Genomic DNA, 13,412 nt, shown 5'->3' with positions numbered 1-13,412 from the left:
TGGTGTAGGTTATTTGTTCATTGTATGCAGCTAGGCCACTGTAGCATCGATCATCCTCTGTCCTTATCAGGGAGTCAGATTGTCCGTCTCTGATCTGCTGCATTTTTTGTCATTGTGAATGGAATGCTGAAGACTTTATCAGTTTTACCTTTCTTTCTTTGTTTGCACTCAGATGTTAATAGTATTGACGAGGTATTCAGTGTTTCCACACACATTTATATGGAACAGAAACTTCCCTTTTCTGCATTTTTAACTGTAACCCAAAAGTCCTGATAGAAAGTGCCATTTTCACCAGCAACATCCAATATAAAAACTCCTCTAAAACGCAGAACTATTAGAGTGAGATTTGGGAATTTCCAGGAAAATTTTCAGGAACAGTCACTTCATTGTGTGGATAGCTGAAAGGAAACAATTCTCAAATTCGGTCAACACGCTAATGCCAACATTCAGGTATATTTGAACAGTCCAGAGTGAAGCTGGAAGAACATGTGTGGCCATTCAACAATATTCAGAAAAAACTGATTTTTTTTTCAGTCTCTTCCAAAATCTGAATTTGCTTGCAGAGGTCCCCCTGACATTGGGCGTACTGGGAATTCAGAACAAACTGCAGAGCCGCAAATGTCACCTGGCGTGCTTGACGAGCAGGATGCAGGAAACAATCAGAACGAGCAGCCTCAGGATGCAGTAAGCCAACAGCACCAGCAGTCTCAGAGTCCACCTCAGTGAAATTCAAGATTGAGGCTGCAAGACAGGCTCATAACCTGAAGGTCTGGACTCTTTCCTGGTAGAAAGGCACAAAACCAAACTGTGTCCAGAATGGCTCTGATGGAGGGGAGCGTATGGGAAGGGATCAAGTGTGATTTTGGCTCGCGGATAGTGAACCGTCAAAGATCACAGGAAGTTCGCCATAGTCTGGAGATGGTTGGAGACTGCCTGGGTGAGTCTGCCTTCAACAGCCAGTCATTGAGGTAGCAGAAGACTGGCACCCCTGACCCCCGAAGGGGTTCTGCCACCTCATCACTTTTGTAAACACCCGAGGGGCACTGGTGAGACCAAAAGGAAGCATAGCAAAATGAAAATACTCCTGTTCCACCATGAACCGTAGGCAACGCCAGCAGTAGGAGCATATGGAATTAGGCATCCCTACAGTCCAACGCTACAATCCAGTCTCTATGGTCTAGGGCAGACAAGACCTTGGCCAGTGAGAGCATTTTGAATTTTGCATTGAGAGGGTTCAGGTCTAAAATAGGCCAGAGGCCTCCGTCTTTTTCAGGCATCAGGAAGTAGCGGGAGTAACAACCGATTCCTTCGGATGCAGAAACTCTCTTGATAGTTCCTTTGCCCAACAGAGCTTGCTTCTCCAGTCGTTGTGGAGATAGCGGGAGACGCAGCAGAAGAGTAGGGCACACCCTTCCGAACAATTTGCTGGACCTTACTGTATGATGTTATGGCCTGCCAACCCAGCAAGAATTTTTGGATCCTGCCTCCCACAGGGTGACCTGGCTCCACTAAGTGGACACTAAAGAGGTTTTGCAGGTGGGGTTAGTTGACTGGGCAGACCGTTGACCATGGCCATGTCTGTGAAACTGCTAAGCATCATGCTGGGGTATTATGGGCAGGCGGTATGGGGTACTTCTGCCAAAAACACACAAGGAGTGGTAGGCCTGATGCTGTTGGCGAGGTTGGGCAGATAAGCTCAAGAAGCATGCCATGGCATTGCTCTCCTTTAACCGCTAAAGAGCGGAATTTGCCTCGTCCCCAAACAGTCCCATCGAGCAGCATGTCCATGAGTTACAATTGGAAATCACCTGCAAAAGTGGTGGACAGCAGCCAGGAGTGGGGGCAATTGGCAACACTGCTGCTGATTGCCCCCGCCAGATGGAATAGGTTGTGTCCAAGCCACAACAAATCATGAACTTGCCATCTTAGCCATCCTGAAAGGCCTGGGCAAGGACAGGTCGGAGATCTTTGGGGACACCTGGAAGGACTGAAGCCACGGAGTCAAAAAAGGGCCTGGGAATAGCACCCCAGCAGGAAGCTGCCATTTATTGACCGGAATGCCAAGCTGGGGGAGTAATTGGGAACTTGTTAGGGTTATAGTTTTACTTGTGGACACTTGCACCATCAAGCATTCGGAGGAGGGGTTTCAGAGATAAAAAATGTGGGATCTCCGAGGCAGGGTGATGGAGTCACACAATTTGTTGGTTGACTGATTGCCTCAACCAAGATTGGGCCCACACCCCCAATAAGGTGTCTGTTAGGGCCTCATTATAGGGCAGAAGGGTCCCAGAAGATGCGTGCCTCGGCTGTTGGATTTCTGCCAATACGTTAGTCTTTCCTACAATGCGGGAAGCTCTAAGTGAGGAACTTCAGACACCTATGCATTACCTCGGTCGCTGGTGCATGAGGTGAGAGAGGCCCATTTCAGAGGAGGCATCAAGACCACTGGCCTCCTTCAAGTCATCATACCAATTGTCGTCTTGGTAGGGCTGAGTGAATTTATCACGTACATCATAATTAATATTAACAGGAGTAACAGACCTTGATGCACAACACGACCCATCGAGAGATGGTCCGTTTGTGCACCCCCGCCCCTTCTTCGCGCCCACGTAACCACCAAAGAGCTGGTCGTCCACCCGGAACTGTTGTGTGCGATCTAGGTAGAAGGAGATTGCAGGTTTTGGGTCCAGACGGTGGAACCTCTCTTCCTCCTTAGAAGGAAGCGGAGGCGGATAAAAGGTGGGCAAAGTGATGGACTGCCCGATGTGAAAGGCCTTAACTACTTTGGGCAGGAAAGAAGGACTAGTTTTTAAAACAACTTTGTCCAGATGGACAGAAAGGAAAGGTGGCTTAGAAGAAAGAGCCTGGAGCTCACTCACTCTCCTGGCAGAGGTGATGGTAACCAGGAATGCAGTCTTAAGAGTAAGAAGACGAAGAGGGCAATTGTGAAGTGGCTCGAAAGGAGCGCACATCAGAAATATAAGAACAAGGTTCATGTCCCACTGAGGCATCACAAAAGGTACAGGAGGGAACAATAGGGGACTTGAAAAGAGAAGGCTGATCAGGAAGCCTCAAGAAGGTAGAAATGGAAGAGAGGTTGCCCTTAAGAGTGCCCAGAGCAAAGCCCTGCTGGGCAAGAGAAAGAAGGAAGAGGAGAACCTCTGAAAGGGGGGCAGAGAGAGGATCCACTTCCCTTGCTGTGCACCATGCCACAAATTTGTTCCACCTGCAGGCGTATACCGATTTTGTGGAGGGACGCCTGGCTGCCAGAATCACATCACATACTTCAGGAGGCAAGTCAAATGGCCTCCACTGCCGCCGCTCAATCTCCACGCATGGAGGTGGAGGCTGGACAGGTTCGGGTGGAGGACCGTCCCCTGCTGCAGCGACAGAAGGTCCTCCTGAAGAGGCAGAAGAATCGGGGGATCGACTGACATGATTAGTAGCTCGGGATACCAGTATCTTCGTGCCCAGTCCGGAGCCACAAGAATGACTTGGGCCCGGTCGCACCTGATCTTCTTCAGCACTCTGGGCAGAAGTGGTATAGGCGGAAAGGTGTACAACAGACCACAGCTCCACTCGCGACGAAAAGCGTCTCCGAGCGAGTGCCGCATTAGAAATTCCAACGCGCAGAACTGATGACATTGCGCGTTCTCTTCGGTGGCGAATAGATCTAACCAAGCCTCTCCCCACTGCCGAAAGAGGCCTTGCGCCACGTCCGAGTCCAGCCGCCATTCGTGATCCTTCATGCGCCGGCGGCTGAGTTCGTCCCTCCTGGCGTTCGTAGTCTGGAGGTGGGAGACGACTGTTTGCGGCGAGCCCGCCTTCAACAACCAGTCGTCGAGATAGGGGAAGACTGAAACCCCTAATCTGCGCAGATGAGCTGCGACCACCGCCATCACTATTGTGAACACCCGTGGGGCGCTGGTAAGGCCGAAGGGGAGCACGGTAAACAAAGTGCTCGTGGCCTACCGTGTACCGCAGGTATCGCCGAAGGGCCGGCAGGACGGGATGTGGAAATACGAGTCCTGCAAGTCCAACGCTACCATCCAGTCTTCTGGGTCCAGGGCAGCTAGGACCTAAGCCAAAGTCAGTATCTTGAACTTCTCCTTTCGAAGGAAGCCGCTGACGCTCCTTAGATCCAAGATAGGGCGAATGCCCCCTTTGCCCTTCTTGGGTACCAGAAAGTAGTGGGAATAGCAACCATGTCCTACTTCTGGCCCAGGAACGCGCTCGACAGCCCCCTTGGCCTAGAGGGACGTAAAGAAGTTGCAAGTGATCCCCTGACATGTGGTGGTACTGCGGTTGCATGGCTGGAGGGGTCGCCTCGAAGGGGAGGGAGTAGCCCCTTCGGACGATTTGCAGCACCCACCTGTCCGATGTGATGGAGCTCCAGTGGAGGAGGTGATGGCAAACCCTGCCCCCTACTAGCATCGAATGGGCCTGAAAACTCGGACTAGGAGGATTTTGAGGCAGATGCTGCGGGCGGGTGTGGACTGGACTTGCCTGTGTCCCACGGCACCGTCACGTCGGTTACCACGTCCACGCCCGCGTTGAGGTGGGTTCTGCGGCCTGTGGCTATCTGGACATGAGGGGGCGCCCCTGCCTTGGCCACGAAAGGCGGAAGTCTGCGGCTTTGGCCGAGGCCTAAGGACTTGGCCGTAGCCCTGGAGTCCTTAAAACGTTCCAGCGCGCTGTCCGCCTTGTCACCAAAAAGGCGACAGCCATCAAAGGGCATGTCCATAAGGAATGCTTGGACATCGCCCGAAAAGTTGACGGACCTCAGCCAGGCGTGGCGGCGAACCGCCACCGTCGTTGCAATCGCCCTGCCTAGCGAGTCCGTGGTATCCAGTCTACACCGAATGGCATATCGTGCTGCGTCCCTTCCCTCCTCAAGGGCCTGGGTTAGCTTTGCCTGGACCTCCCCCGGGCACTGCGGCAGCACTTCCGCACCTCGAAGGGACCCGACGAAGGGAAGCGCAACATCATGGCCGTGAGGAAGGCGCTGATCTCCTCCGGCGTCGCGTTCAGCCCAGGGACCGGCGGGTGTGGAGCTGGACGCAGCGCTTTCAGTTCCAGCGGAGCCACCCAGGTGGTGTCGCTCGAACACCCGGCCGCGTCGCGCGAGCGTCGGGGGGGAGTCAGAAGAGTGATGTCGCTTCTTCGACTTTTTGTGCCTCGACTTACCTGAGGACTTTCAACCCGACGAGTTGTGTCAACTCGCCGAGCAGTGATGACTGTGGCCCCACGACCGGTCCCTCGACCTCCTCCTGGACCTGGACCTCGAGCCGTGCGGGGACGACTGCCGGATCTCGAGTCGCATACGGGACCGCTCCCGCCTAGCTTTCGACGTCAAGGCCCGGCAGTCGGGGCACAACTTAGCATCATGGTCAGTTCCAAGGCAATAAAGGCACCGACGGTGGGGGTCGGTAACAGACATCAGTCGGCTACAGTCGTCACAGGGCGTGAACCCGGCCATCCCTACCGGAGTCGATACACGACTCGAGAAGATCCAAAATATATCGAAAAAAGTTAGTCAAAAAGTGACTAAGGAGTACTGCTCTTCCCGGATCTGCGCTTGCTGGCGCGGAAAAAAGAAGAACTGACGTCAGTGCGCGAGGGCGGCATCTAAGTACTCCGTCGACATCATCCCGGCGACCACGACGACAGACGCGGAGCTGCAGACAACGCCTACCGACGAGCAGGGGTACTGCTACGTAAAACTTTCCAGATACAGTCGGACGCCTGGGGATATTCTAAGGTAAGAATCTAACACTAACCGGTTTCTTTCAGATAGTGAAATGTAGAGTATCTTTTCTTACCTATGGAGGCAGCACAGCAAGTCAAGGAAGCTCTGCCACAACTGTCCTTGGGCGCAGCGTCGGGTGTGGTCGGACAAATGCTGTATTTGAGTAAGACAGTACTATGGGTAACTCGTCAACAAAGTCCCGGGACCGGCGTGGACCGTGGCACTGGCGAAGGGGTTCAGACTGGAACCAGGTGTCGTAACAGGCTCAAAGGACCACTTGGCACTGAGTCTGAGCCGGCAGGTGGTCCTCCAGGTGGGAGGTCTCTCAGCTCCTTAAGGCATGCCAAAGTGAGTCAGGTAAAGATTCGAAGAGCTGGAGCAATTCGGAGCAGGACTCTTAGATCTGTTGTGGAGGAATAGGCTGCCGAAGTAACTAAAAAGTGTGTCAAAACCAGTTGCGAGATTGTCTACTAATCAGCCGACTCCGAACGAGAGATCGAGATCCAGGGTGTCGTCGCTGTGTCTGCTTAGGCGAATGCGAGAGGGGGGCCGAAGTATGTCTTGGATTTCTTATGCTTCTTCTTAGACTTGTCAGACAATTCCGATCAGTACGAAGACTGACCTTGCGAGCGGCTATGGCGACTTCTCGAATGGGAGCAGGACCGATCATTGGGCTTGGACCACGACTTGGCGATGTAAAGTATCGCTTCGCAGTACCGAATGGCCTTCGAGTTCACTGAATGCGCAGTCAGTGCAGGCCTTGGAGTCGTGACTCGACCCCAGACACAGCAGGCACACCCTGTGGGGATCAGTCACAGACATTTGCCAGTGCCAGTGCCTACAGGGCTTAAAACCTGTTGCTTTAGTGGTTGGCATCCCTTGCACACTGTAGGAAATTTGGTGAACTACTGAGGTAAAAGCTCTCAGAGATGAGAGATAGAGCTTCAGATCCAGGTCTGGAGGGGAAGAAAGATTAACTGATGTAAGCTCGCGGGAGTGGCGCCTACATAGGCTCCACATGTCAATTACGGAGGGGAATGTTGTTGGTGCTGAGCTGCACTGCACCACCCCCGATAGAGAATTTCCGAATCCAGACTTATGTCTAGGGAATATTCAAGAGGTGGGTGATGTGCGCCTAGAAGTCTATCTGAAACAAAATGAATTGACTAACTGGAGAATTACCAGACCATACGGTAAAGAAAAATGAATAAGAAGTATAAGCCGGGAGAGTTGTTAATCTTCTGTTGCTATGATATAGTATATTAAGTAGTCTTTCTTGTGACTTAGCAAGGCACATTTATTTATATTTTTTTTAAATGCTCCAAATTCTGCCACAAGGTAAGAGGTGATGAAGTAGTTCTTTGGAGATCTTGTGTCTTGGTCACTAACACACTATGTACACAGACCAATTACTACATACCCTTTCTTGACATTCTCTGACACCAATTGAAAGAATGAAATGTAAACGTACTGTCCTTGAGGCGGGACTGGAGTGTTTCTTCCATGAAGTGAATGGCTGCGTCCCACTGCTGCTTGTCCGATATAGAGCGATCTTCTAAGGCGTTGTGCTGAATGACTCTCTGTGGAAGCACCAAAAAAGCACCAAAAAAACTGGGTTGATAAGTGTTTTTTGTGAATGAGAATTCAAAAAAGTGAATAAAACAACGAAAAGTGGCATGAAAAAATAAACATGTAAGTTCAGGTATGAATTGCTGAAGTATATCACTATCAAAGGAGAGCGAGAGGACTAGGTAGCTAGTCCATATCCCCAGGGTTTTATATGTGAAATCAATAAGGACTAGCCTATTTGTGAATTTGCATACACATAGTCCGATGATGAAGCATGCCACCAACCAGGTTGGTGGATGAGGGCTTCATGAACAACCAGAAGGGTTTGTACCCTGTCTTACAGTCTTGAGTCTATGCAAATTCACAAATAGGCTAGTCCTTATTGATTTCACATATGAATTGCTGAAAACCATGGTTTAACATCATAAAAACTTGAAGCAAAGGTAAGTTTTGGGGATGCTCTGGGGGATGTCAGTGCCAGAAGATTAATTTACTCACATATCAGAGTAAGCATCAACAGTGGTCATATGAGAGTCTAACACACAGTGTATCACATTGTCACAACTCAGTTACTAGTCTTCTTTTCCAGTGTGCCAGCCTCCTGCCCACAGTGAGTGTGGCAGAGTGGTTTATGCACATATACCAACCTCGGACTGCTCTTCACTAAGATTCCACACCTATGATACCGGTTGTAAGAATAATCTGTTTATTTTTACGACAGTTGTTTGACAGGATTCACTTGCATAAGATTGTACATGTAAACAGAGGGGAGTCTATGGTCGGATGAACTAGACTTCACAATGGGTCACTTGTGAGATTTTGTATTCATTCTATCGATGTGAGCATCTATCACGTGTTATCACAATGAGCACAAATATCTGACAATTATTTTTATATACAAATCTTTTAGTACATAGACTAGAGCAGAGCATTGCTGTGTGTTTTGTTTTTTGTACCAGCGTATATAATTGCTTTTTTATTAAAGATAAACTTTGGGTTTATAACCATATATGTAAAACAGTACAGATTTACTTACTAGATTAACCCAACCATAAGTTAATCGACACAACCTTATATGAATGTAAAAACCTTAATTTAGTGATCATGGTCGAACCATTGTAGTGTATAGGAGTGACTGGGTTGCCCTGTTTGGGGGTCCTAAGAGTATTCACTGCGGTCCGGTTATACCCAACCTCTTTTAGGGCCAGCCTGTAGGTGAACTGTTTTTCACCATACTCTGCGCCGGTGGAGCAGCGATTTCAGCGGGGTGTTCCATGGGGTGAAAATGAGACACTGCCACCGTCTCAAAGAGAGAATGAAGTTTTGTTTTAGTTTGATTATCAAGAAGAAAATAGGAAATGTCTAGTCAGCAATGTGACGTGCTTTGTTAATTGTATCCATACGTAGGAGTGTTCCTAGGAGAGAATGGGCAGACGCTGCTGAACAAACGAAGGTTGCAAAGAAGGACAACCTATTAAGGTCATTTATTTACTAAAATGACTATTACAGAAATGTGTGTGAAATTTATTTTGGGGACTGACTCTGGGGGTTTGTGGGTACCAAACGAATTTGAAGGGCCTGCTCGTCGCATATTTGAGATGCGCAAGTGTGGCCTGTGGAGGTCAACGTTCCTAAGGGGGAGGGGTCAACCTGGTTCACAGTCTGCAATAGAGTGGAAATCCCCACTTCTTTTGTCTCCTTGCTCTAAGGGAAGTTGAGATGAAGTATGGTGTTATAGAGTGAGAGAGTCAAGCACATTGTTGGGGTCCTTGAAAATTAAAATGTTTGGGGGAAATATATTGAATTTGATTGTTTGCAAGCATCAGAGAGATCTCACCAGAAGCTGGCACGTCATACAGACCATGGGGTTGAACAAGGACTTGCAGTGTATGAAAATAGAACTGCGACAGACTGTCTTTCAAATACACTGTCTGAATTACTGCTGAGCACACAAATGGAAATGAGGGGAGACGAGGCGGCAGGATTTTGAGTCCGTGATAAATGAGAATTCGCAATTGCGCACATTAGATCCATCATATTCAAAAGTAATGTACAGACGAGCAAATTATGATTGGGAAGGTATAGGGTATCAAGAGAAGCATGAAGAACAACGAGTAACATCAGAGTGGTACTTGTCTTCAGGTCAAGGAGGGCAGACTAGAGTCTTGCAGCACGTGCAGGGCAGCAAACTGGAACAAGCGCAAAGGGACCCGACAGGTAGTGAAGCAAGGACAGAATAGGTAGTCGCATGAACAGAGGAGAACTGTAGGTGGTGTCTAGGCTCAGCATTGATTATCAAACAAGGCTGATGAATTTAAAGGGCACCTTTCTTGAGTACTGAGAGTTGGCCAGAATGTTGACTGAAATTGCAGAAGAAACAGTTGGGACACTTGGAGGTTAAACAGAATCTGTGTTGGGAGGTTTATGCCTTTCTAAAGGGGTAGAAAGTAGCACAGTGTGAAAGGCAGGTAAGCAGACCGTTTTATTTGTGCAGCATGAATACATTGTTTTTGATTTCACTTGTGCTCTTGTAAAGGACTAATGTTCTCGATCCAAGGCCCTTTCATATATTTTGTTTAAAAAGAAAAAAAATTGCTGCTACAGGTAACAGTCAGATTGGGACCTCTCTTCTGTCCTCGCATGAGGGCAGGGTATTAAGAGAGGAGAGGGGGTTTGAATCAGGAGCATTCGATGAAGGAAAGTGTAGCATCTATGGTATGGTACAGTTCAACATAAAGGACTCAACATAAACCAGAGAAAGGCCCCCACTAAGTGAGGCCTAATCATTAGTGTAAATGACTGGTTAAGGGTGGGAAGGAGACGAGACACGAGGGACTCAGTGAAAGGTGATAGAAAAAGGTCAAAGGTGGTAATTCCGCTGCTAAAAGAGAAATAACAGGTGGCGGGGAAGGGTGTTGTGCTGGAGGAACAGTGACCGGGGGCAGAGTGATCCCCTATAAAATGCAGTAGTGATTCAAATGAAGATGACATTCAAGGAGAAAGCTATAATCGGTGTGATGGGGAAATATAGGGGGCTACATCTGAAGTGCACACAAAAATGCAGCAGAGGAAAGGCCTGTAGAGCCAGTGAACGGAGAGGAAGAGAGTTACCCCTCTGAACATTAGTTTCAAAGGGGCTTTGGATAAACACAACAGAGGAGATGGTCGGTGAGCATGGAGGGGTCAGCTGTTATTTCCTGGAGAAACAACATGGTCCACTTTAAGTGGACAGATATTTTATGATATGCTGGCTAGAAGTCAAGTGAGGGGTGGACAAGCTTTCAAAATCTTTTATAACTCATCCAAAGGTTGAAGCTTTCTTGTTGGATACCATATTTCAGTATAATGAAATCACATTTCACTAAGGAAGGCCTTTCTGCAGGAGCAGCTAGACCCTTACAAAGATCAGGCTGGAGGACTCTTCAGAACTGCTTGGAGCCCTGAAAATCACTCTCCTGAAGAGCTGTTCTGTAAAAGATACGTTTACCCCTACAAATAACCGTGAATAATTTAATCAGACTTCAGATGGAAAGGCCTGCCCACCAAGAAAGCCATAAATGCCCAGAGGATAGGCTCAAGTATGGTGTCACGTGATGAATAAGGGATTCTCTCAACCTCAACACATAGGCACACATCAAGAACACTGTTGCCACCTATCATGTCAGGGTGCAAGGTAACAGAGCCTCGCAAGAAGGGAGAGATAAGAGAGGCCCAGGTGTCATATAGAGGGAAACTGAGACTTTTTGATTTGCTGTAACTCCAGGAATTCACCAAAACACTTTCTACCGTTCACACAGCATTTAGATTTTGTAATTGCCATTGGAAGGTGAAAAACAAACAATGCTTCAGCAGTGTGTTCTGTCAGGACTAGAAACCAAGTATCACTCACAGAACATGAAACAGAGGTCTACAAACTAAGCAACTGCATGACCTCTTTTAAAATACCCTTTTAGGAAACTTCTAGCTCCTAGCAACTTTTATATATGCTGCTATGCCATGTTTGCACATATTCATAAGTATGATCATTTCTGCTGTAATTACCTTCTCTAGGTTTTTTTTGTATTGTATATTATTATTCGTTTTAACATGGCTTTTTGAACACTGCTACATATATCAGATAAAGACAAAAGCTTTTTAACAACCGACAGGTGTCTTACATACTAATGAATTGGTTATTTGTTTAATTATGTGTCACTCTATCCCCGCCTGCACTCAAGGTAGAATATACAAACTCTGTTGTACATTGCACCGTACCCAAACATGAGTTGCCATGAGGGAGCGTACTTAAGAATGTACTAGAAAACTGCTCAACTTAGAAATGTACAATTTTGTTTTATATAGGACTAAGGTACATAGTTTTTATGATGATATATTCTAATGTTTTCTCTTTTTATTCAAAATGTATTGTATTGTTCTTTTTATGTGCTTTCATGGCCTGTTCGGTCGAAATAAAGCTTTTGACTGAAAGAAAAATAAAAGTTGCCGTTCCTTTCCCCCATAACACCTCTGTTCGAGAACGGAAACTTTACCCCGGGCCTACAATGGGGAGCATTTGTGGCTTGGCAAAAGACTCCATGCCGCGAGACATATGTTTCATGAAGAGGGAATCTTCTCCTACACACAGTTCCGTCAATAATATAACTTGCCGGACACGGAAAGGCTTTTATATCTCCAGGTGCAACACAGGTTGCTACACCCCTCTAACCTCCCCACAGTTAGCAGACGCCTTAGTAGATACAAGAAGTGACTGGTTACAAAAACCACAGATAAATGATTGATTTCCGAACTCTATGTACTATTGCACCACCCTGCCTCCTCACAGTCTATACCCAGCCAACGGCGTTGGGAAAAAAGAGCTTGGGCTAACTCCTGAAGAATGGGGAGAGATCTACTATAGAACCCGAGAAACAGCCCAGAACACATCCAGTATAGAGGCGGCCACTGAAATAGCCACTTTTGGTACCTAACCCCAGTACGTCTCAAGAAAGGGCAACCCAGAGAGCAGCCCTGGCTGTTGACGCAGATGCAGCTCAGCAGGCACACTTCTACATCTACTCTGGGAATGTCCGAAGCTCACAGCTTATTGAGCACGGATCTTGGATGAGGTAAATATGCATTCTGATATTCAGATTTCCCACAAATACAGTCCTAGGTCTACCTAACCCATTAACTTACCCACTCATATCCCGCAACGGAAGACAGATGGGTCTGGGGCTAGGAGCAGCCCTCCAGAACATTTTTTTCTCATTGGGGGGACCTCAATTACTCCCACACACTTAGGTTGGCTCCACAGACTACGGTACATCGTTGGGATGGAAAGGATGTCTGCTACTCTCACGACTTCTAAGACCTCTTTCCGTGAGATATGGCACCCGTTCCTTGTGCTCCTATCCACTGAATTTCGAGAACTTACATGTCGTAAATATCTATGCATCCTCTGGCTCTCTGAAACAGACTAGGTCTCAGCACAACTAAAGATTTTGAGGTGCAGACATTTCCCCACAGCAGACACATCCTGCATCATCTTCAGAGTACTTGGGGAGGGGGGCGTTTTGGGGTTAGTTCTTAGTTTACTTTATGTTTGTATTTAAAACCCACATGACAAGTGATGCAATACTCATGACCACGATTCATATGTACATTAGGGGGAATGAGCAAGGTCGATTATATGATGTACTTAAACCTTTTTGATTCTTTTTTTTTCTGTAACATCGTTTTTATTGCAGTACCAAAAGTGATTGCATAGACATTATAAGGATGAATAACAGATCAATACAGCAGTACGGCATACAATCAGTCCGTTATCGTAAACTTGTTGCTCGAGCTTCCAGAGAGAAAGCCGATCAACGAACACCGGGAGTCCATTCTCTGCTCCATCGTCCAATGTCTGTTTCGGAGAGCACAGGAGGACGCGGACTGCTTTTAAGTTTTCACCCCTCCCCCACCTCCGTCAACTACCCCCCCAAACTCCCTAACACCCTCCCCCGTGGCAGCGCTACAGTTGAATCATAGAGGAAAGTAAGGTCTAAGGTGTGCAAGGAGGAGTGAATCATCCGCTAAGGGTGTGCTCCTGGTGCGCTAGTGGGACCAGCCA

At 47.8% G+C, this 13,412-nt stretch overlaps 1 protein-coding gene across 6 annotated transcripts in view; it reads right to left on the bottom strand.

The window, feature by feature from the left end:
* OPA1 (OPA1 mitochondrial dynamin like GTPase) overlaps positions 1-13,412 on the bottom strand; it is a 298,318-nt gene that overhangs the window by 103,384 nt on the left and 181,522 nt on the right. For all 6 annotated transcript variants that reach the window (XM_086949083.1, XM_086949085.1, XM_086949084.1 and 3 more), the window contains one exon: positions 7,221-7,329. In XM_086949083.1, coding sequence (XP_086805209.1) covers positions 7,221-7,329 — 109 coding nt within the window. The remainder of the gene's footprint in view (positions 1-7,220; positions 7,330-13,412) is intronic.

This window comes from Lissotriton vulgaris, unplaced genomic scaffold, assembly GCF_964263255.1.
Source record: "Lissotriton vulgaris unplaced genomic scaffold, aLisVul1.2 SCAFFOLD_1311, whole genome shotgun sequence".
Classification (NCBI taxonomy): Eukaryota; Metazoa; Chordata; class Amphibia; order Caudata; family Salamandridae; genus Lissotriton; species Lissotriton vulgaris.
This window is presented reverse-complemented; position numbering and strand designations above follow the sequence as displayed.